The sequence below is a fragment of the Cydia splendana genome, chromosome 20, assembly GCF_910591565.1.
Source record: "Cydia splendana chromosome 20, ilCydSple1.2, whole genome shotgun sequence".
NCBI lineage: Eukaryota > Metazoa > Arthropoda > Insecta > Lepidoptera > Tortricidae > Cydia > Cydia splendana.
In genome coordinates this window covers 14153982-14179643 of record NC_085979.1, presented here as the reverse complement: position 1 = coordinate 14179643, position 25662 = coordinate 14153982, and the positions used below count along the sequence as shown (strand labels likewise).

The 25662-nt window shown below is 40.6% G+C and overlaps 1 protein-coding gene across 2 annotated transcripts; it reads right to left on the bottom strand.

Moving 5' to 3' along the window:
* Positions 1–7234: 7234 nt before the first annotated feature.
* On the bottom strand, positions 7235–24911 carry LOC134800515 (ethanolaminephosphotransferase 1-like). 2 transcript variants are annotated; one of them, XM_063772984.1, is made up of 9 exons: positions 24689–24911; positions 20634–20702; positions 18050–18263; positions 17164–17317; positions 16028–16136; positions 15242–15399; positions 14657–14834; positions 8373–8549; positions 7235–7383 (listed from the first exon to the last, which is right to left on the bottom strand). In XM_063772984.1, the coding sequence occupies exons 1-9, from the start codon at positions 24743–24745 to the stop codon at positions 7321–7323; spliced, it is 1179 nt and encodes a 392-aa protein (XP_063629054.1). In that variant the 5' UTR covers positions 24746–24911; the 3' UTR covers positions 7235–7320. The 2 variants fall into 2 exon arrangements, 1 of the variants encoding a protein (XP_063629054.1); XR_010145545.1 differs by lacking the exon at positions 7235–7383 and having other exon boundaries at positions 8410–8549; positions 14484–14834.
* Between the last annotated feature and the right edge of the window lie 751 nt (positions 24912–25662).

Genomic DNA, 25662 nt, shown 5'->3' with positions numbered 1-25662 from the left:
TTTTGAGGTGGGGAAAAAATGATAAACTCGAGACAGCGTAACGCGTAACGTAACGCGCTGACGTCATGTGTAACGGACAATGTTATTGTCCAAAAAGAACTTTAGTCATAACGTATCATAATCAGGTCAATTATTTAAAACTGAACTTTTATATTAAGCAATGAAGCTCAGTGTTCTAATCTTGTACGGGCTGAAATACGAGGATCTCACAGTAGGCTTCGTTCACACGGCATTGTCCTGCACGTTTTATTTGCAGTATACGTCTTAACGGATAAATAGTGGCACATACTTTGGGCATAGAACCATTCACACGGCGTTTGTACTGCAAAAAAACGTACATTGTTTATACGTTTAAACGGATACTCACCGGACTTGTCAAGCAAATCGAATGAACTTTAACGTATTCGGCTTGCAGTGGCGAGTAGTATAGTTCTGTACGGTTACCATCAGTTTGTCACTGACATAAACGCCGTCCAGAACGTAATTTACTTTCTATACATCTCGCTCGCACTCGCATATTAGTGCAAACGGGATGTATAGAAAGTAAATTACGTTCTCGACGGCGTTTACGTCAGTGACAAACTGATGGTAACCGTACAGTTTGATTCACACGGCACGATTTTACACGTTTTATTATCGAACAAGCGTCTATAGTACTCGAGCGTTTTTTGGAGGGATCGCAGGTATTTTGTTTGTAATTTCGTGGTTATTTCAAAATTGTTGACGATTCTTCTATACATAACTAAGTATTAATTAATTTAGTGGAACAAAACGTTCAATAGACGAATGTACTGATTTTTTATATATAGGATGTACCCAAAACCTTCTATTTTGTCGGCGGCGAAAGCGTTATCGCCTTCGATACCAAAATAAAAGTACGATGAAGCGTGGATCCATCTCAGATTTCTGCCCACTGCGACATCTGCGTGAAAACTGTCGCTATTCGGTGTGAAAACGGATTTTAAACGAATGAAAATCTACCGTGTGAACACCTGACTCGTTGTACGTTTAAAATCGAATACGTGAAAAAACGTGCAGGACGTTGCCGTGTGAACCTAGCCTTACATTCTAACTTTATAACACTCCAATATTCAATAAAGTTACATCTTGATGAAATCGCTAATAAAAGTGAACTCTAGTACTGGTGAATAAAACTCAAAATATCATGACCAAATATATTTAGATGAGAGGTCTGCAAGGTAATTTTACAATTTCTATTCGAATTTTAAACAATAGGGGATATTACTGCAATGTTCTGCCGCCAGAGTCTGCACTCTGGCGGCAGAACATTGCACTACCGACTCAGTAAATTCATAGACTAACTTATACATACTGTGCCTTAAACTGTTTTTTGACAAGTTTTCACAGACAATAAAATATGACATTGATGCGTCAAGGCGGTTTGTTAACAAGGGCCTACCGGTAAACGTGAAAATCGAAATGTAGTTATCTGCCTCTTTATCGCTCGAATATGCAAGAGTGATAGAGAGTTTAGATAACGAAATTTCGATATTCTTGTTTCGCGGTAGGCCATGTGATTGACGTGACGTGTGATGTGCCAATGTGGTTTGTTTACTGTATGTGCCACAGAGGTGCCACCTACGCAGAGCTTTACCTAATATTCCCTATTAACGCTACAAATTTAAGCTCACTGGCCAGCAAGTTCGGAAGTAAAGTTTTTCAATAGAAAGGAGGATGGGTCAATAAAATTATACATAGTGCTGCAGACATTTTGGACTAGTCATTGAGTTTTCACTTCTGTCGGCACTCCCGGAGTGCAACCCGTTGTTTTTTTAACCGCCCGATTTTGTCTGTATATCTCCATATACAATCTTTGTCATTATTTCAAAGATTTTTAGAAGAAGAGGTTAACATTTTGATGAACACTTAATATGGCCGATACAGACGGACTGGAACTTGTACCGCAACTGCATGTCGACGTTGCAGTTGACGTGCAGTCAGCGTGCAGTTCCCATACAAATTGCAGTCGGGTTGCAGTCCGTCTGTATTTAGAGTCGCACCAAGAAGTCTGCAGCGGATTTGATAGCCCACGCAGTGTAAGTGTTATTTATACGTCATAATTTCATAGAAGTTTGACGTTTAAAATTACACTTGCACTGCGTGGGCTATCAAAATCGCTGCAGACTTTTCACGGTCTGACTCTAGACAATATCTATGGGAGAAATTCAGTCTTAATTTAAAATACATGTATGTATGTATAATGAACTGACCCAAATAACGTGACTAAAATAAAACGAACATTGAGTTCACATGATTTATTGATCGTGACATTACATCGACCGCTGTAGGTGAGTGAGCCTGAAGCGAGGCTCGTGTAAAAGCACTAGCCTACTCTAACTATCACAACGACGAAGGCATATCGGGAAGAACCTGTTTCATACTCGACCGACTTGTATGCCGGCTGTACACACGATGAGAGACCCCGAGACAGACAAGAACGAGTGTGTACATGCTCCCTTCTCCGATTGGGTCGAAGCGGTGCCGAGACTCGGCGAGAGGCTCTCGACGAGTGTGTACAGCCGGCATTACATTTTACAACTTGCCCAATCGTAACAACTACTGGGAGTGTGGCCGACAGTGGCGCCGCCACGCGGTTTGGCCACATTGGTTATTTACGAGTTGGCAAATAGAAAAAAAAATTGCCCGTGGCACTCGATTGAAAAGTTCAAATCCTGAAGGGCGTGCCTTTTCTTCTTCATCAACCATTTATGGGGTTGCTTGAACATGTTGAAATAACTGAGCCAGTGATAAAAAAAAGAAATTATGTAATTTCAAATAAATCGGTCGAGTCAAGTACACAAACATCGTTTCAACAATGGTTCAAGGCGCGGTACAGATCTATATAGGCCCCAATACCACCCGTATCAAAATTCCCACGTTGGTTGTGCCTTAAGCCTCTTAAAGCCCAACGTCCAACCTGTAGTACTTATTCAGTTCGATGAAATTTAAATCATATTCAATTGTAATAGTCGCATTTGTTTTGTTTCGTCAATTTTCAAACAAATTCAAAATCAACTCTATTCCCTGCACTATAGGTTCAAATTTCAGTGACAAATTCTGGATTTTTCATTTGTATGGCCGGGCCTTAGGAGGATAGATAGTGCCGATCCCTGATTAAGAATATTAAGTAAGATACAATAGTTTACTTAGTTTGATTTTGACTGGACTGTGGTCTCTGACTTCTAAATCAACTTAAATACTTAATTGGTTGTAAAGTTCATGCTTTCAATACTTTTTTTTAATACCACGTCGGTGGCAAACAGGCATACGGCCCGCCTGATGGTAAGCAGTCACCGTAGCCTGTGGACGCCTGCAACTCCAGGGGTGCTACATGCGTATTGTCGACCGTTAGTTTTTTTAAGCCCATTGAACTTTAGTTTTGATTTAAGTCAACCGAACTACGTCCAATGCTGGTCATAGTCATACTTATAGGATCCACAACGACCGGTCGTGTGTTAGCCACAACTAACGGTATATTGTGACCTTGACCACATCGATGGTATACCTTTTTAGGACCGAAATAATTAGCTTCAAAGTTAAAAGAAGTCAGGGATCACAACTGAACTTATTTGTCACTTTCTTCAAGGCTTTATAAGTGATAAAACTTCGTTAAAAGTGACAACATAGTAGGTTATCTGTACATCTATTTTTTTCTACATTAGTGATTAATACATTTATGTATGCTACTGAGTTAACGCTAGAGTCAAACTTTTTACAAGCTTTCGTTGGTTTTAGCCAACTAGTTACGCAGGGTAATTACGTAGTCGCCATCAGACATAACGGAGCGGCCAAGGTTGTCATTAATATCTGAACACGCCTCTATTGTCGGGGCGTTAGAGTGCGTGTTCAGATATTTTAGGGCACCTCGGCCGCTCCGATATATCTGATGGCGACCGTGCGTAGTTTACGAACGTCGGTCATCGAGGATCATAACCGAATGTCAACTTTGTAAACACCCTGTTTCGGCGAAACGAAGACCTGTCAAAAGTGTGATTTAGAATTTTTGGAATAACAATTACTTACGTGACAAAAATATCATTCACTCGTGAGGCACTTGATATTAATACTAGCGATTCGATAAGTACTAGTATGGAACTATGATTTGGAAACAACACACCTTTTTATGATAATCTACGATAGCTAATACCTATGTATTTATGTACTGTATCATTTGAAAAGTGTAGTGAATAATTATATGACAACGAACGTTTTATTTTAAACGAATAAATTGATTTTAACCTACTACATGGTGGCTACACAACACTCAAATCGGTGCATCAGTTTAGTAGCTACCGTGCTACATACAGACATACATATACACACGTTAAAAATACTATGTCATATAGTTATACACTACATCTTTCATTTTGTCAGGCCCGTGACTTTTATAACATTTTAAATTTAACTGTATTGCATTGCCTTTAACTCAGTCAAACTATTTACACAATTATATCACAAACTAAATCAAGAAAGAGTATTATAAAATCAAGATACAATGCCAATAGTCAAAAATAAAAGATCATTCCCAATTGTACTCATTTAACCCAAAAAAAATGTACTTTCATCTCATAACCTATGGTGAGTACAATATTGAGTACCTTTTAACCTTTTGGACGCCAATGACTGATATATCCGCACCGCAGGTCCAACGCCAAAGACGGATTAATCGGTCACAGACCACAGAGCAACATAGACCTAAGTGCATATACATAAAGTTCAATTTCAGTTTTGACACTTCGGTGACGTGGCGTCCGAGTGACGGCTTTTGTGTTTGACACGGCGTCGAAAAGGTTAAAGTTTAAATAAAAAAAGAAACTTTAAATGCGATAATATAAAGTCAATTATTAATACAGTATGAATATAGTGATACATATATTGATGTTGTTTTCCAGAAAATTAAATAAATTATCTATTTGGATACTTATCACATTTGTATATTAAACAAACTGTCTAAATCACTGTCTACTACTTAATATAGGCCAGTGTACAACTTAGATTGAGCTAATTATAACTTATAGTTTATAAAAACATAGTTTCACTATCAACGCGATTGGTAAATAAATAAGAATACTAAGAAATACTTACGAAAGTGTTTAAACACAAAATACAAATACGGTTAGTACAGAAATACAGATGCGGTACCAAACAAATACACGTACGTAACAAAATGTACGTAGCAATTTGTACCTTATTGTAACCACATAAGGTCTAACTGCCACTTTGTTTTAGTTAGGTTAGGTTGGTAGTCGCCATTAGATATATGGCAGCGGCCGAGGGGCTCAAAAATATCTGAACACTCACTCAAAAGCTGGAGGTTCGCGCCGCGACAGGGACAAGCGACCGAGACAGTAGACCGCGACCGGAGACCGCGACCATCACTTGACCATAGGCAACATATAAGCGACAATTCGCGGCGTGACAGAGACGCGAGAGGTCTCTGTCTCCTCGCGAACTGTCGCTTATGTGTTGCCTATGGTCAAGTGATGGTCGCGGTCTACTGTCTCGGTCGCTTGTCTCTGTCGCGGCGCGAACCTCCACCTTAACGCCTTGACAATATAGACGTGTTCAGATATTTAAGAACATTTTGGCCGCTCCGATATATCTGATGGCGACTTACATGGGAGCAATTCATAAGACGAGTAGAATAAAGCCAATGCTGAAATCATCGTCTCTTACTAATCGACACTATACTCTGTATCTTTAGGTATTTAAATAAAAGTAAACAAAATCTACCCTCAAATGGCTCCTTAAGCCAGTTGAGAGTAGATGAAATCATTACACGATCAAATAGTGTAGGTTAAAGTCAGGCCGTTCAGTGACAGATCCCAGCGGTTTTGTATTTGGTTGGTTAACCAATAAATGTTATAACTACCCGAAAATGTACAAATTGTTTGTTTACTTTTATTTAAATACCTAAAGATACAGAGTATAGATGTAAGCGTAAACGTATATTGGAGGGGTGTTCATTTAAGATTTGGGTTACTGTATACTCTGTATAAAATACACTGAATCTATGCCATATCCTCGTCTCAAACGTTCGTATATTTTTTAAATTAGGCCTTATAAAAATATCCATCGAATGAATAGTCGTTACTATATATTTATATTTCCAAATGACAATACTACGTATGAATAGCTCCCAAACTTAATAATAATGACTTGAAGCTGGCTTAATTAAAGTAAAGGGTTAATACACTGTTAGATCTTCAACATAATACTAAATGTTACAATTGGGGGCCTATTGCATAATAAAAACAAGCAAATACTATTAATAGTATTGTTGCATAAAATGCAAGCAAATACTATTAATGCATAATAAAATACAAGCTAATACTATTAATAGTAACCATGCAATAGGTCCTGGGTCTATGAATAAAATATTAAAACACGTACTAAGATAAAACTAAGAAGAATTATGTTTTAGTACAGACAGTCAAGTTCATTACTTATATGATTACACTTTAGATCTCAACTGTACAATAAACATTGTTTAAATTAAATAAATTAATGTTAAATAAAAATGTATAAGAAGATTACTGTAAAACACAAGCTATAAAAAGCAATATAAATTAAAAATAGACAATGCGCGTTACAAACAGTAAGAAAATATATGCACAAGAAAAAGTTTGTTAAAAATATATCATGATTGTTTTAAAATATACAGCATCAGAAGTAGCTAAGCGGATGAGGTGTTGATAAAAATCTAAACACAACTTTATTTTTAACAGAATAAGAGTGTGTTTAGGTAAATTTGACCACCTAGTCCGCTTAGTCACTTTTGACTGCATGTAATACCGAATTAGGGTAAATAAACAGTACATATGATATGAAGTACATTACAGCGTTTTATAAGCAGTCAATGTACTGTTTGATGTAATTTTTGAAGACACTGTGCATAATCTTCAACGTAACATTACATCAGAACAACATATGCATAATTAACAACATAATAGATACAAATACTCCAACTTATAATATAATACAGTGGTTGTAATTAGAGATGCCACGAATATTCGGCAACTCTTCAGAATACATGATTCTGAATTAAGTTACCGAGGTAAAGGCTGCCTTAAGGGGCCCACTGATTAACAGTCCGCCGGACGGTATCGGCCTGTCAGTTAGAACAAAATTTTGACAGTTCCGAACAACTGACAGGCCCATACCGTCCGGCGGACTGTTAATCAGTGGGCCCCTTAACATTAAAATGTCTAGTACTGAACAATTGGAGTAGTGTTCAAGTGTTGTAATGGATATGTATGTCGTGTGATGTTGTTACTAACACGCATTGTCGTCTAAGAGTCAATCGTCGCGCTTCTTTATATGGAAGCAGTTTATTCGGAAGTGGGCGCACATCTGCTGCACCTGAGAACAGAAATATAAATATTATGGGACAAATCTTAGGGTGGTATTCCATCCTTGGTCCAATGTCTGTGCATCCCATTCTCTCATTAAGCAAAATGTGAGACGCAAGACACATTCGACAAAGAAATGGGACAGGTGAAATACCACAATCCCTTACACAAATCGACCTAGCCCCACATTAAGCTCAATAAGGCTTGTGTTGTGGGTACTAGACGGCGATATATATAATATAAATATAAATACTTAAATACATAGAAAACATCTAACTCAGTGATGAACACAAATAAATGCCCTTAACAGGATTTGAACCCGGGGGCCTCCTGCTTCGGAGAAAAAGTTTATTAAAAATATTTAACTGTTAAGCTTCACCAACAAAATTTAAATAGGGCCTCCAGTGAGATGAAACCTATCTAAGAACCGTCTCGTCCGACAGCACTTTCGATCAAAAAGGCACTGAAATCGGTCCCTTACACACTAAATTTATCTTTACTTTATAGCACTCCCCTTTTTGCGTCGGGGATTAAAAATAGACCTTGCGGCCCTTTATGACAAATTAAGCTATCTCTAATATATTCTAGTTTTTCCGTATTGCTATAGTTGGATTAATCCCTTGAGTCTCAGCACTTTGAAATGTCAATACCGCGTTCCGCATCCGTGGAAATTCAGTGCCGAGGAGGTTAAACACTATGTATAATGCATACAGGATGTCGCGTTCAGCGGTGGCAGCATGGTTGTATTTTTATCGACTGTCGCTTTCGCACTTACATACTTGATAGAACGTGACAGGTATGGCGACAAGTGATAAAAATGCGATCGTGCTCAGCCCGCAGGATGGATCAAACGAAAGTCGAAACTTAACACTAGGTGCCGGGCGCCCCGTTTCCAGTCACAAAATGAACACACATACGTGTTCTTGGCAGTAAATGTGTTAAGAGGGTTTGACTCCCATGCATGTTCAGAGAAATCACCGTGTATAATTGAATACGTACCACACACGCTCCATAATGTATGTGCGCCAACACAGCCAGCACAGTGACGCCGTAGAACGCAGTCAGCTCATGTTGTGGTAACATGAGTCCCACCGAGGCGCACAACACCAGTGGATATAGAAGCCAGTTGACGGCGTCGCAGCGCTGGTTGGACATCTGACTGACTATTAGGCGACACTGTAACATAAGAGGACAAGTTTTTAGAATATGTAACGCATTCCTGTTGCCATTCAACCGCCCAGCCAGCCAAGCCACGTCATCGCCCCACTACCACCAGCCCCGCCATGCTGCCTAGCCGAGCCTCGGAGTGGGAGATGACAAGCCAGCCTATAAAAGCCAGCGCACCCTCATTTTGGGTGTTCATTCTGATTGATAAACTACTAAGTGGAAACTCTGTCCGATTAATCATAATTAATTATAAATAAAATAAATCACCGATCACAAAGTATTTGACTTCTCGCCGTCACATTTCACCTGCTAATTTACATTCAGAAATTGGGATACGAGTACCTACAATTTAATGATGACGCGAGCGGCAACAAAAAAACGACCACGACCACCTGACTGGAACACTGAACACGTGGCCGCTTCCGCCAGTGACGAAGACATCGAAATTACGGACGCTACTTACGATCAAGATGAAGAAGACGGTACGTCTACGCCACCAGCAAGAAAAATTCTTAAAAGTCTTTTGACCCAAGAAGTGCATAAAGCCTTTGAAGCCTTGGAAGACGATATACCGGTGCTAGCACGTACAAAACACCATCGTGCTGCATCCCTGATCCCTGAATTCGACCCTGATAATGAGGACTGTACCGTTCAGACGTGGCTTAAGAAAATCGACCAATTAGGAGACATCCACGGTTGGAATGATAAAACAAAATCATTCCATCTCCAGGACAAGTTGCGTGGCCAAGCTCGTAAGTGGTATAATCGCCTTGAAGAGTACGATCATTCATGGGAAGACTGGAAGGAAATGATTCTTCGTGCTTTTCCGAAACATCGAGATTATTCGAATATACTAGAAGAAATGCTTAACAGGAAGAAAATGCCGAACGAAAGCATGACAAAGTACTACCAAGAAAAAAATCGCCATGTGTCATCGGTGCAAGCTGTCCAACGCCGCTACAGTATCCTGCATCATCCGCGGCCTCCCGCCTACCCTGCAATCAAATGCGAGAGCATTCCAATGCGATCAGCCGACGGAGTTGTACGAGCGTTTCCTGTCTGCGTTGGACGACTACCGTGCGCCATTTCATGGCGCCGATGTAACTCGTGCCGGTTCTAAGGACGGTACACGTCAGTCTACTGAAAAGAAAGCGCCGGTAAATATTGAGGCAGATCCGTGCCCACGCTGTAAGAAAACCGGGCATTTGGTACGGAATTGCCCTTTACCTGACCAGCGCACCTGTTTCAAGTGTGGCGCAAAGGGGCACATTGCACCACGTTGCCCAGATAACCTAAAAACTCGAGACGAGACGACTCCAGCTGTAAAGGAAATCAAGATGATTCAAAAGCATAATAACATCTACAAGAAGACCGCTCAAATCAACGACGTCTACGTGAAGGCCTATTTGGACACCGGAAGCGAGGTCAACGTTCTCAATTCGGAAATCGCAGATCTGCTCAACTTAGAAGTGAAACCATCACAAGTCGCATTTAAAGGATTTTATGGCGACAGGGTGGAGAGCAAAGGTGAAGTCGAGTTTAAACTACAAATTGACAGCCTGGACGTAAATTGCCAAGCATATCTAACGGACGTCGAGATGACCGATATTGACTTAATAGTTGGCCAGCCTATTATTAATAAGGACGGCGTGACCCTGATAGTCAACAGAGGCGCAGCCACTTTAAGTATCACCGAACAAGATTTTATGGCAAACATGGATGTGGATAGCGAAACCCAGCGCTTCAAGGTTGTTACCGCGGTGAAGGAATGCTTGCCACCAGGAACATCCATCATCAAGGTTCGCATACTTGGGAACCGACCTGATAATGATGTGGTCACACCTGCGCGACACCACGACTTGCACGGAGTTACCTACTCGCTGCCCGCTACTCTTCTTCGCGGCGAAGCTGGCTACCTGAAAGTCGTCAACACTGGCAGCAAGGACGTGGAATGGAGCGAGGGCACCGTTCTGCTGCGTGCCGAGAGCTGCATGGAAGCCCAGGTTAGTCAAAATTCCGATTTATTGCCATCTTCCTCAGCCCAAAATGTTTTATGCATCAGCTCAGCCGATTCAGCTAGTAAACAACATATTATAGGGGGTGTTAAAATAGTAGATTTGAAGATAGGTCCGTTAAATGAAACGCAGCATAAGGTTCTTGTCGATTTATTATCCGAGTACAGTGATTGTTTTGCCAACGACACGAAGAATTTAGGCTGTTCCAATTTAGTTCAAATGCAAATCAATTTGAAAAATGATAATCCTATTTACTATCGTCCTTATAGACTCTCTCTCAGTGAGCAAGCGGTCCTAAAGTCTAAAATAGCCGATTTATTAGGTGCAGGCATTATCAAAGAGTCAGAATCAAGCTACGCCTTTCCAGTTATCCTCGTTAAAAAGAAAAACCGGGCAAGTGCGAGTCGGACTCGCGCACGAAGGGTTCCGTATCATAATGCAAAAAAAAAAAAACGAAAAAAAAGCAAAAAAAAAACGGTCACCCATCCAAGTACTGACCACTCCCGACGTTGCTTAACTTTGGTCAAAAATCACGTTTGTTGTATGGGAGCCCCATTTAAATCTTTATTTTATTCTGTTTTTAGTATTTGTTGTTATAGCGGCAACAGAAATACATCATCTGTGAAAATTTCAACTGTCTAGCTATCACGGTTCGTGAGATACAGCCTGGTGACAGACAGACGGACGGACGGACGGACGGACGGACGGACGGACGGACAGCGAAGTCTTAGTAATAGGGTCCCGTTTTACCCTTTGGGTACGGAACCCTAAAAATGGCGATTATCGTCTCTGTGTCGATTATCGATCACTTAATGCCATTACTATACGCGATCGATATCCTTTGCCTAACATAGACGACCAGCTGTCTAGGTTGGCCGGTAAAAATTATTTCACTAGCTTGGATCTGGCTCAAGGATACCACCAAGTCAATATAAGGCCTGAGGATACACATAAGACAGGATTTATTACGCAAAGGACATTTTGAGTATACACGTGTCCCGTATGGTTTGGCCAATTCGCCGTCAGTTTTCATGCGCTTGATTAATAAGGTAGTAGAATCTGTAGGCGATCACGAAATTCTAGCTTTCCTAGACGATATATTGCTACCATCAATTGACGTTGAGTCCGGTATTGAACTACTAAAGAAAGTCTTGGTCCGTTTGAAAGCTGAAAACCTGAAATTAAATATGAGTAAATGTTCATTCCTGCAAAAAGAAGTTACCTATCTAGGTCACCAAATTTCTCCGAATAGCATACAACCTAGTGAATTAAAGCTGGCAGCCGTATCTCAATTCCCAGTCCCACGTAATGTGCACGAAATCAGGCAATTTATAGGCCTCTGTAGTTATTTTCGCAAATTCATATATAATTTTGCAACTATAGCTCGCCCGCTTACGACACTAACACAAAAAAACACTCCATGGGTTTGGGGCGAACAACAAGCACATAGTTTCGATGAACTTAAACGTAAGCTATGCGAAAAGCCCGTGCTAGCAATATACGATCCCTTACTGCAAACAGAGATACATACTGACGCGAGTAAGCTAGGCATCGCAGGTATATTATTACAGAAACAATCCGATGGCACCTTACGTCCCGTTATGTATTTTAGCCGCGTCACGAGTAGAGAAGAAAGTGTTTATCATAGCTATGAATTAGAAACATTGGCGGTAGTTGAATCGTTGCGCAGATTTCGTGTGTATGTATTCGGAAAAAGAGTGAAGATAGTCACAGATTGCACGGCTGTCACCGCCACGTTAACAAAACGCGACCTCATTCCCCGAATCGCGAGATGGTGGCTGTTGATACAGGACTTTGACATTGACATTGATTATAGACCGGGCGAGCGAATGAAGCATGTAGACGCACTTAGCCGAAATCCCGTGGATTTAAATTCTTTGATAACGAAAAGTAAATCGGAGTGTGTATCGGAACGTCCCTCGCCGGCCATAGATAGTGTCAATGTCAATCGCCTCGAAGTGACAGGTGACAGATTGGTTTCTTACGGTTCAACAACAAGACGAAAAACTTAAAACTGTGATCGACTTGATAAATAGTGGGTGTACGGACTTGGATATAGTAAATAACTATGCCTTAATTAATGATAGACTTTATCGTAAAACGCTCAACGGTAATCGGCTTATAGTTCCCAGTTTCGCGCGTTGGAAAATCCTACAGATGCATCACGATGACATCGGCCATGTAGGTCTGAAAAGATGTACAGAGTTAATCAAATCGGTGTACTGGTTTCCTAAAATGTCGCGGTTTATTAGGAAATACGTCTCGAGCTGTCTTCACTGTGCATATGGCAAGGGTGATTACGGAAAGAAAGCAGGTAAATTACATCCTATACCTAAACCCTCGGAGCCCATGAAAATGATACATATAGACCACCTGGGACCCTTTTGCAAAACAAAAAAAGGGTACCAGTATATGTTAGTAGTGACAGATTCCTTCTCCAAGTTTGTTATTGCGGAACCTACGCGCACTGTTAACTCTGTCGAAACTATACGCGTGCTTAGGAAGATATTCAGCTTGTTCGACGTTCCTGAACGGATCGTATCCGATCATGGGAAAGCTTTTACCAGTAGGTATTTTAAAAAATTTTCACTTGAAAAACAGTTTCGTCATACGCTGTGTACCATTGCTTGCCCAAGGGCGAACGGCCAAGTGGAAAGGTCAAACCGTACGATTCTTGACGCGTTAAGGGCTACTGACCCTAGTAGTGCTAGCAACAATTGGGCTAATAGTTTACCTAACATAATTTGGGGTATTAATAACACTCTGAATGCCTCCACTGGATACAAACCATTTGATTTAATGTTTGCTAGGGTCAGTAGGTCTGTGTGTGATCTTGCGGTTCCGGGTCAGGTTCAGGAACCCATACAAACTAGGCGTGAAAAGGCAGTAGCTCGAAACAAGGTTGCTAGTGCTAGGATGAAACGACAATATGACAAAAAGCGTAAAAACAGTGTTCTATATAAAAAGGGAGACCTAGTTCTCTGGAACCAGGCCCCTGTAAGTAGTGCTAGCAAGGTAAATTCCAAATTAGATGATTTATACTCCGGTCCTTATATAGTGGTTAAAGTGTTAGGTAATGACAGGTACAAAGTTAGGAGTATAAAAGGGGTAAGAGGGTACAAAAAGTTAATGGGACTTGTCTCTGCAGATGCCATAAGACCATACAAAAGTGTAGCATGTATGTCAGATAGTGAGAGTAGTACTGATGAGCAATTAGAAACTGAGGACCTTATTGATCTCTTGGAAAGTTAGAATTTTAATGATGCATGTGTCTATTTATTCGATTATTAATGGTGTATTCTCTCCCCATTGCGGGAGCAATTGTTTCAGGACGGCCGAGTGTAACGCATTCCTGTTGCCATTCAACCGCCCAGCCAGCCAAGCCACGTCATCGCCCCACTACCACCAGCCCCGCCATGCTGCCTAGCCGAGCCTCGGAGTGGGAGATGACAAGCCAGCCTATAAAAGCCAGCGCACCCTCATTTTGGGTGTTCATTCTGATTGATAAACTACTAAGTGGAAACTCTGTCCGATTAATCATAATTAATTATAAATAAAATAAATCACCGATCACAAAGTATTTGACTTCTCGCCATCCCATTTCACCTGCTAATTTACAAATAATAAAACTAGATTTACACCATATACGATCTCCAGATTTTTCTGATGAGCCCAAACTCAAGGTTGCGAGTTTTCGTCGAAGATCTTTTGGCCACTTTGTGATTGCGTCACAGATCAACTCCACAAAACAGCGTCCCGATAAGCAGGACCAGCATCCTGGGGTCGTGGTCCGGCAGCCGTTGCGAGTAGTGCACCCACACGCTGCACACTGTGAATACTGTCAGGAGGGACCAGAGTGGCCGGAGCTTCAAGGTGACCTGTTGACATTGCTCGGTGGTGTACTTACAGCGACATTGCTGAACAGCATCCCGATGAGCAAGAACAGCATCCTGGGGTCGTGGTCCGGCAGCCGTTGTGAGTAGTGCACCCACACGCTGCACACTGTGAATACTGTCAGGTGGGACCAGAGTGGTCTGAGCTTCATGGTGACCTGTTGTCATTGCTCGGGGGTGTACTTACAGCGACATTGCTGAACAGCGTCCCAATGAGCAGGAACAGCATCCTGGGGTCGTGGTCCGGCAGCCGTTGTGAATAGTGCACCCACACGCTGCACACTGTGAATACTGTCAGTAGGGACCAGAGTGGTCGGAGAGCTTCGGTGAATGAGCGCATCTTGCCCGTCCGCAGCTTGTATGATCTGAAATAACAATTAATTAATGAGTCAAATAGCCTATAACATATGAAAAAAAGCGCAAATAATGTACTTAAAAGTATCTATCTAAATGAATCAACTACAAATATATTCAAAAATTTGGGCATAGAAGGAAAACGGACATAGGCACTAGTTTTTATGAACTCAGAGGGGAAACTAAGCCATCAAGACTTTCCTTCACTGCATTTCGCGCGCACCCGAGCTGCATGTCGCTATTGTTAGTAGCTCGGTACTACTTACAGGGCTCGCGTGTTTTATTTGAAATGTTTGTATTTTTTGGGCAGTTGTGTAAAAGTCTGTGACAACCCTACTGTGTTCTTGTGCGGTGTCGGCATTTACATCAAAGACGTGGGTCCACTGTTACGTTTTACACTGTGACCAGGGGAACTTACTGATACGTGTTGTAGAGCGCCACGGGCAGGTTGGTGAAGACGCCGGTGGCGTATACCAGCCACTCGAACCCATCAGCGAGTGTGTACCCGCCCACTAGGTAGCGCTTGTACCAGGCCGTGCCCGCGTGTCCTGTCCACAGGAAGAATATTGTTGACGCCTGAAACAGACAAGTTACTCGAAATTAAACTTTCGTGAGACACATTTTAAAATATTTAAATCACAACGGTTACACTCACATGAATTGTTAGTCGTTATTGGCGACATGTTTGTGTGAGTGCACGGAGTGCAGCCGTCGCGAGCACTCGCGTCTGAAGAAGGGCCCCCCATTGGGCCCGAAACATGTCGCCAATAGCGACCAACAATTTACGTGAATGTAACCGTTGTACATGAAATACGACTACAGCGCTCTTGCGCGTTGGTCTCCCCTTTGTGACCTAATTTGAAAACTTGAACTTGACTAAGGGCCAGTTGCACCAACCACATTTGACAGACTGATCAACGTCAGCCGGCGCGCCCCGGCGCTTTACTATGAAACTTTCCATACATAAAAATTTAGCGAACTCTTTAACGATACGAACAGTTTGGTGCAACCGACCCTTAATCACTTCACGACAATAAGCAGGTGCTACCCTAAAGTTCACGTGGTCTCTTGTGCGTTGTAAGGCCTGGAAAACTTAAACATTCACAGTTGGCACTAATAAATAGAGGGCTTCTGTGTGAGGTTTCCATACAATGCGATCCGTTTTTGTTGCCATAAAGTTTAACATAAAATGAACTGTACTCACCCACATGCTGAAATCGTATCCCCACGGCAGGAACAGCACGCCCGTGTTGTACTTCTCCCAGTGGCTGAGGTAGAAATTGAGGAGTATGTTCCACATTATGTAGTACATTCTGGAACAAGACGTGGCGTGTTATACGGCGGAAGTTATTAGGATCGAGAAAAGGATGGTACGGCCGCGCATCTTTGTTTTGCTCGACTCGGCATTGCCGTGCTCTCAGATACAGAGATATTGACATTGTTTTGCTCGACTCGGCATTGCCGTGCTCTCAGATACAGAGATATTGACATTGTTTTGCTCGACTCGGCATTGCCGTGCTCTCAGATACAGAGATATTGACATTGTTTTGCTCGACTCGGCATTGCCGTGCTCTCAGATACAGAGATATTGACATTGTTTTGCTCGACTCGGCATTGCCGTGCTCTCAGATACAGAGATATTGACATTGTTTTGCTCGACTCGGCATTGCCGTTCTCTCAGATACAGAGATATTGACATTGTTTTGCTCGACTCGGCATTGCCGTGCTCTCAGATACAGAGATATTGACATTGTTTTGCTCGACTCGGCATTGCCGTGCTCTCAGATACAGAGATATTGACATTGTTTTGCTCGACTCGGCATTGCCGTGCTCTCAGATACAGAGATATTGACAATTGGGTTACGTCTTTAGCATAAAATACAGGGTGGAACATTTATAGAGACCGAGCTAAAAGGATAGTGTTATATCTAAGTGATCTACAATCGAGTTATTATAATCGTATAGCTGGATTAAAAAATCGACACATGTCATTAACTTGACTTTACATTGGATCTACTTGCTAGGGTTGAACCATGTAGATTTTTGCACTAATGTTTAACAAACTGTATCTCACAAACGGTTAGAAATATTAACGTGATTTAAAAATAAAGTATGTAGCCTAAACAATTCCCCGTTTGCGTAAAAGTCCCTCGTCCTGTTCCACCCGATATTATTATATCGAAGGTGGTGAGTCACTCAGTCATAAATGCCATAAATTTACTTCTAAAATAGGCTATGTCAGCCACCTGAGAGCGCACGAACGCCACTCTCATCAACCAGTATGCGAGGTCTACAGCTCACAAAGCCACTAGGTTTTAAGAATAAGGGGTTGAAGTTTACCTAATAGGCTTGACAGAGTAGTCCATACATCCGAAAATGGAGTAGAGGCAGGCCGGGATGAAGAATACCGAGTAGGAGTCCAGCCCGTGGTCGAACAGCTCCCCTAACGGGCCCGAGGTCTGCGTGCGGCGCGCCTGCTTGCCGTCGATACCATCTGCAATTCAATGTGCTCTTATATAAACACGAATTGGTAAGTCAAGAGTTCTCAGCTTCGAGCAACACCGGGAAGGGAGTCGGCATTCGCACTATTTCCTCTCTGCCGAAGCACATGCCCAACTGGGCATGCACACAACTAGCGCGGTGCGTGTTGTGACTCATCCGTACACAAAAAGAGATCGAGGTGTGCAAGATTTTCCTTTGACGTGTGTCATTTTCTATGTATTTGTGTCGTCATTACAGATTGGAATTTATATGAACTATGTATAAGCAACTAGCGTATAAGCAAGGAACAGAAACACCGCTAGGAAGTACCACAGCGTCTGCGGTATGACCTCAGGCCGCTCGCCCAACTCCACTGTGGTCTCGTTCCTGGCGCTGGCGGCCTTCCGAGAGTAATACCACAACATATGAACTACAACTCACCTAGCGTATACGCAAGGAACAGGAACACCGCTAGGAAGTACCACAACGTCTGCGGTATGACCTCAAGCCGCTCGCCCAACTCCACTATGGTCTCGTTCCTGGCGCTGGCGGCCTTCTGAGATTAATACCACAACATATGAACTACAACGCACCTAGCGTATACGCAAGGAACAGGAACACCGCTAGGAAGTACCACAACGTCTGCGGTAGGACCTCAGGCCGCTCGCCCAACCCCACTATGGTCTCGTTCCTGGCGCTGGCGGCCTTCTGAGAGTAATATCACAACATATGAACTACAACTCACCTAGCGTATACGCAAGGAACAGGAACACCGCTAGGAAGTACCACAACGTCTGCGGTATGACCTCAGGCCGCTCGCCCAACTCCACTATGGTCTCGTTCCTGGCGCTGGCGGCCGTGTACGAGTAGTCGTACCACGAGAGAAGAACGAAGTCGAGCACGGTGAGAAGGAACCCCAGGAATGTGAGCAGGTTCGGGGCCACCCAGCGGGGTACCAACTGGAAACAAAGTAAATTAAACTAGATGTCTTGCATGTTTTAATCAGACTACGCCAAAAAATGAACAGTTATAATTTTAGCAATATATTTGATCTACAGTCAAATATATTATTATATAAATTGGTTTGAATGGGACGACACTACAGTATTGCCACTTTTTAATTTCTACTCTTTTTTGTCAGACTTTACGTTTCAACGTGACGTCGAAACTACTGAGCAGATTTTGATGAATATTGCGTGGTTACAGCCCAATATCGACAACCTACGTGCGTTCCGACCAGATTCACGACAACACGCCGTACAAGATAGGCGTGACGTTCGTAAGGTTAAACGTTTTACTCGTACAATTTTCAACACAATGTATGTATGATGTGGATGTTGTCTTATTATAGCTACAAATTTTGTATGACTATCCTTCAGACAAGGCCAATAGCCTTTTCATAATACCTACCCGTGTGTGACAAATTTTAGTAGAATACGTAACGCGAGAAGGTAATAGGCTACAGTCTCTATATGAATACATACTTGTAAATTTCCTTAAACTTTAATAGTACAGTTAAACTTTAATAGTATAGTACAATCAATATTCAATAGTAGCGGATGAAACATGCGAAAAGTTTCTGTAGTGTAATACTTGTGTGTGTGTGTGTGTGTGTAATACTTTTATAGAGATAACTCTCTACAATCAAAAAGTAAAAATAGTTGTAAGTGTGAAAAAAAAAACAATTGCGATCAAAAGTATCTGATATAGTTTAATGATCCTACATATTTATAGAGACATATATCTTTTTGTCAAGCTTCTAATACGTTTGACGCGTAGTTTGATCCGTTATGATACTGACTGTACCTACCTAAATAGTTGCATACCAAAGTCTGTCAGTGCCATGTTTACTTATGCCACTCTACAGTATTCTGACCTAAAACCCTATGCACACACACCTTGATATTTATTCATTATCTCTATATACATACACATACACTAAATACAAGCGTATTCTTACAAATATGTGACGCGCATCGGACCATACTGATAATAATATCTTACGATAAAGATCTCGACCTAGACTATGAATAACTTATAAAATGAATGATTCATGAGCCATCCTGCAGACAAACATATTTAAATAGATCACCTAAATACATACATATACTAATTGACCGAAGCGTCAGCGAAGGTCTCCGTTTTAGCCGGGCGAAATGCTTTCGTATGTCCGGATGTTCTCCTCTACAGGTCGCAATTCTCAACCAATTCTTGTGATATTTTGTGTGTGGGTGTTTGTGTAGGTTCAGTAGTTAAAATAGACTTTTGTGTCGTTTCGTTTTTAGGAAAAAGTTCAAAAAGGCGGAACTTGGCATAAAGGACTTAAGCGCCAGTAGGGTCTATGGCACTTTGGCACTTAAGACTATTGTGAGTTCGCTGTGATAATGACTCCACAAAGTATGTACGTATTTTTTAGGGTTCCGTACCTAAAGTCCTTGTCCGGTTTTTTCATTTTTAAGCTAATATCGAGGTCTACAGCTCACAGAGCTACTAGTATCTATTCTAATCTTCAACATTGGATGAAGAGAAAAGGTGCCCATTAGATAATTATTACTAAGCCTCTGTTCGTAGACACACAAACTGTATTACATGAACCATAATAGCTATTAGGCAGTTGATATTTTCATATTCTTACAACAATTTGGCATTCTGGCAGTTTATAAGTTATATACCTACACATAAGTACATTTTGTACTGGAATTTATTCTCTAAATTAATGTAATGGGGTGACGCGGGTAGTTGGAGGCCTTGGAGGGGACGTGGGGGGTAGACGAAGTTGTAGGCAATGTTAGAAAAGTTAACACTTTTTTAGGGTTTTTTGAGTAGGTATTGTGTGAAGTATGGAACCACTTTTTTTATGGCTCACAACACACACACATTACATTTCTGTTTTTAGCACATTTTTCCTTCATGGATATTTATAGCATATACATGTATAGTGAGATAAAACAATGTGTAAACAGGAAATCAATGATTGAAATTCCCAAAGCTAAAAGTACCAACCAAATGTATGCATGAGTGCAGAAAAATAACGAATTATTGATAGAATTACCTATAGGTATGAATACGTATAGCTACTTTCCTGTACAATGGGATACTACTCTAATGCAGTATTTTACAAATGACTAATATTGAGTATTTATGAAAACTGCCATGTCATGGCCAAATTATTAATTACTGTTTTAGGATATTTTGCAGATGAAAAGATCAACTCCTGAGGATAGTGCTCTAACCTAGGACTGCGGCTCCTTCCTCTTTTTCTTTCCACCGAACCAGTGACCATAAGTATTTCATAGTTACTACAAGTATAATAAGTTGATATTTCTTACCTCAACCACTTTATTCCAAAATGGGTGCATTACATAGACACTGAGGGGGCTTGTGTCTATCGCCATATACTGGAAATATTAAGGATTTGTTAGACATAAAATATTCACAGTGGCGTAGCCAGGCGTGGGCGAATGGCGTTGCACAGGGGGGCCTCGCAAAGCCAACCTTTTTATTACCTTGGGAAAACACATTGAAAAGGGCCTCGCAGATATGATTTTCGCCCATGCTTGAGTAGATTGGTGCATGCTACACTGAATATTCACATTACATAGACCAGTGGTTCTCAATCTTTTTTTTTGACGGAACCCTTTTGGAAAGCGAAATACTTGATGGAACCCTACAATAAAACAATAGTTTTTAGAAGTGTGTTTTTTGCATAGTAAAATTTTTCGAGGCGACTAAAGCGTAGTGTTCTAAATTCTTGCGGAACCCTAGGGTTCCGCGGAACACACTTAGAGAATGGCTGACATAGACTAAGGGCCAGTTGCACCAACCAGATTTAGCGGAGTGATCAACACTACTATGAAACTTCCCATACAATAAAATTTAGTGAATGCTTTAACGGTGACAGACGGTTTGGTGCAACTGACCCTTAATGTGGATTGTTGAAGTATTATTAACTGACTTTCACAGATGTTAAAATACTTAAAGTCATTACTATTTCAATCTGCCTAGGCCCAAAGTAAGTCATCGTCATACATCAGGGTTTTGGGTGCAGGAATGAATTTGTGTATTTATAACTTTGTTTATTGTAAAATAATTACCAAACTATCGGCTCGATTCGGAAAATGAATTAGATTTCAACTAGACTTCAACAAGTTACGATACGGATAATTTAAAGATATTTGTAAGATAGATATGTCAAATTTGACGTTTCCGCGATTCTGGAGGTCCTCTTGAACGATTTCGACATGTTTTGACTTAGATATCCAAGTCACATCTAGTCAATATCTAATGTAGATCTAGTTGATCTCTAAATCGTCTCAAGATCTTGTGATTATCTCGAAATCCGAATAGGCCTGTATGAATCAAAAATATTAGTGGTGAGCTCCAAATGGGCTAAGAAATGTTAAAATAGTTTGTTTGTACAGGTTTTACTCATTTTTAGGGTTCCGTACCCAAAGGGTAAAAACGGGACCCTATTACTAAGACTCCGCAGGCTGTATCTCATGAACCGTGATAGCTAGGCACTTGAAATTTTCACAGATGATGTATTTCTGTTGCCTCTATAACAACAAATACTAAAATGTACGGAACCCTCGGTGGGCGAGTCCGACTTGCACTTGTCCGGTTTTTTGGCTAGTTTAGAACATTCCCACACCTAAACCTCAATGTTTGGTCATCATCATCTTTTCCATGTTATCCCGGATTTTTGCCATACACCTAATGGGAGTCTGGGGTTCAATTGGCAACTGATTCTAATAGTTGGCGTAGGCACTAGTAAGTATAACCATTTAATTTGAGCCCTACACAAGAAAAATCTCTAGCCAAGTAAGCAGGGCCGGATTAAGCATGTCGGGGCCCCTAGGCAGTGCGAGGCTCGGGGCCCCCTACAGTTAATTCTGCACACAGCATATTCAGTACAGGGAAATAATTAGTTTGCGTTTTTAATTTCAATCTTCAGGCGTCAGCCCAGCCGTCCAGCCGATCCGAATCGAACGATGTCTTTTTCGCTCTTATTGCGTGGACGTATAAAGCTTTATTCTATTGGTTTTTGCCGATTCCGTCGCGTCAAGTGTGGGGAGAACCATTTAGGCTTAAGGCCAATTCCCAGTGGAATACCAAAGATGTGAGCTTCAGCGTCACTTTCCTATCTACCTCTAATGGCAAATTTTAAGCTCAACTAGTGCCGCAAAGTTGATTTTCTCAATAGTTCATATTTTGCGAGGCTGAACAGCGATTGTCCGACCATAAGACCAAACGCCGAGCCACATGATTAGAATTAACTTAATAAGTAATAGTAAAGAATTTCCATATGTTAAAATTATTAAAATTACTAGAATTAGGCCAAGATAAGCCTGCAAAAATTTTGATAGCACTCGCAGTGCAAGTGTTATTTTAAACGTCAAAACTTCTATGAAATTATGACGTATAAATAACACTTGCACTGCGAGTGCTATCAAAATTGTTATGCCATAATTATAATTTATATATAATTAATTAATATATTGCGTATGCTATAAATATCATTGCAGACTTTTCTTGGTCTAACTCTATTCATTCACCAGTCAAGCTAATATGTAGATGATACAGGGTCAACTAAAGAATCAAAAATAAACGCGAGCGCAGCGAGCGCGAAATTTTTTGCTAACAATATCGCAAATTGTGAAAGCGTGTTAAAAGGCCGGGTACCTATCGATCTTCATCTGGGCCTAAAAGTCCGAAGTGCGCCAGTGAGGCGAGCTTTCATGCGAAGTCAAAGCCGTGCTTCATCAGGCTTCAGAATAAATAGTTGAGCACAGACACGAACCAATGTCCATTGTATTAAAAAGCGAGACCACAGGCTGAGCTTGGCGCAGCGAGGCCAAAGGCTAAAGGTGGGATCAGACGGTTCACTCGACACTCGGATGAATGTTCACTCGAGTGAATGTATAATTTTCCTTTCATTTCACGATCACACGGCTGCTGGAAGGACTATTCATTTTTTTCTTTTCTTTCACTATGGCGTCGAATGAAGTTGTACGTCTTGGTATAAGAAAGTTTAATTTGTGATCATTTAATAAAGATTTTAACAAACAAGAAGCAAAGAAAACACTTTAATGAGAGACAGTCATGAGACAGACACCTAGCCGAATAAAACTCCAAATTGTACTGCGATATCTTACTACTGGCGATTGTTTTGGAACTCTGGAATATTTATACAGTACCTAGAAAAACTATATCCTATAGAAGTTTAAGTTTAAATCACTAATTAGAGATTTTATACAATTGATCTGTCTTTATACTATACTCATCAATTTTGTGGTTCCAGAGACATTTATTTTGTTCGTTCCACTTGAACGCCATTTTTTGCTGTTACGTTATCTTTGTCTAGATAACCACAGGATTCGAGAAAAATATGCAAAATCCGAATGAACATTCATTTATGTGTTCACACTGTTAATGTTTTGTTCATTCGGAGTGCGAGTGAATGATGCCGAATGAAAATATCCAACATTGTTGGATTCTTTCACTAATGAATTCATTTTTCATTTTTGGTTCATTTTGTGTTCAGTCGTGTCACTTTGAGTGAAAGATGAATATTGAAACTAGAAAATGAACAAAACATGAACCGTCTGATCCCACCTTAAGCTGAAGTAGAGGAGATGTGGAACACAAACCAATGGTAAATTGAGGTCGAGCATTCCTATGAAAAACTAGGGACACTTTCGTCTTCTTCCCCCTTTCAATTTTGACCCTATGAAACAAGATTTTATTTGGTGCGCGCTGAGCCGCCGGGGCCCCCTAGCCGAGGCGGGGGCCCCTAGGCAGTTGCCTACTTTGACTTAGGGTTAATCCGGCCCTGCAAGTAACATTCATCAGTCAGACAATTTATGAAAGTCAGTATTCAGGCTTGAGCCTAGATTAAAAAAAAATTATTTGCATTTTACATAAATTTCCATAGTAAAAACTCAAACTTTACAGATTTTCTCCAATTTTTACCATAATCTCTAAAAGTACCTAATTAAAATGCTCTTTTAATTAATACCTATTTCACTCTGTGTATAAGTTTTATCACCTAATGAATTTTTAATAAGCTATCGAGTTGATTGTGTATTGAAAACTCACATATTCAATATTTATGTTGAAAACAAATTTAATCACATTGGATATGAAATAAGAACTTTGTATGAGGTATAAATAATAAGATTATCCTGAACAGTTATCGTTAAAACAAGTTTTAACTAATTAATTACCGCTTTTAATGTACGGCATCATGTCATGCGATGCGCATAACTAGTTATTTTAAGGTTATGTAAGTAATCAATATTTAGAGACGCATAAATGAGACAGTAGCACTCGCTATGGAAAATTATAAATATAAATATTCCGCATAACACAATGAAATTCTTACCTTATAATTATCGAAACCCTCCAAGTGGTCTTTACTCAAGTACTTGTAATTGATCATTTTCACGACTTTACTTCACTTAAACATAAAAAATACTGATTTATAAGCGGAGGAGCTTCATTTAATTTATCGAAAGTATTCACGTCATGGTTTAGGTTTTTGTTGTAAATGTAATGATATTATAACACTAAGGTTTCAAAATAATCGACCGTGTGCATTTCACACAGTACACAACACAACTGACATCATAATTGATATGACACATGACATGACACCCACGATAATCCGTTTTCATTTTGCTAAAGTTAGTTTATTAGAATATTATTTTGACCAATCATTGAGAATGTTTGCGAACTTAACTTCCAGTTGACCAATAGAATTACAGAAGTGACAGAGCTTTTGCGCTGCGTCACTTTTAAGTAATTGGAAACAGAGTGACTTCCTGTTTATATAAAGCATCTATTCACGAGATATTTCCATCATGTTATGGTTGAACGACCTATGTATATTATAATAAATTATGTAGGTTTAGATGAGACTTATTTTTCCAATATTACGAAGATAATTGCGAACAATCGTTTATTATCCACATATTTTTTTAAACGCTTCCACAGTTAAATATTGCTATAGCAACACTAAGGTGCTGTGATATTTTTAAATTTTGGTGGGGACTTACCTGGTTTGTGTAAAGAACTTCACAGATCTAACAGCAAATTGCATGCGATTTTAAATAGGTACATTGTTGGTACATTGCCGACTTAGTAGATGCAATGACTTCAATCTATCGATCAAATGCCGCATTGTATCTAAAATCCCGAACGATATGTTACAAGGTGAGGGGATTCCTTACAAGATGTAAAGCGCGCTCCACATTTATGCCCGATACGCGGCGCGAAGCCGCGAACGCGAGTGTGTCGTCGATTTCGCAGATTGTTCACGCCTTCGCGCCTTGTTCTCCGTTTTTTTGTCGGTATTTC

Excerpts from the sequence above, each read along its gene's own strand:
- LOC134800515 (XM_063772984.1), bottom strand. The coding sequence starts at position 24,745 with ATGATCAATTACAAGTACTTGAGTAAAGACCACTTGGAGGGTTTCGAT. Across the intron at positions 16,137-17,163 it reads TACTCTGTCAAGCCTATTAG|AATGTACTACATAATGTGGA; the intron begins GTAAACTTCAAC and ends GTCTTGTTCCAG. Across the intron at positions 8,550-14,656 it reads CGCTGTTCAGCAATGTCGCT|TGTCGCCTAATAGTCAGTCA; the intron begins GTAAGTACACCC and ends CTTATGTTACAG.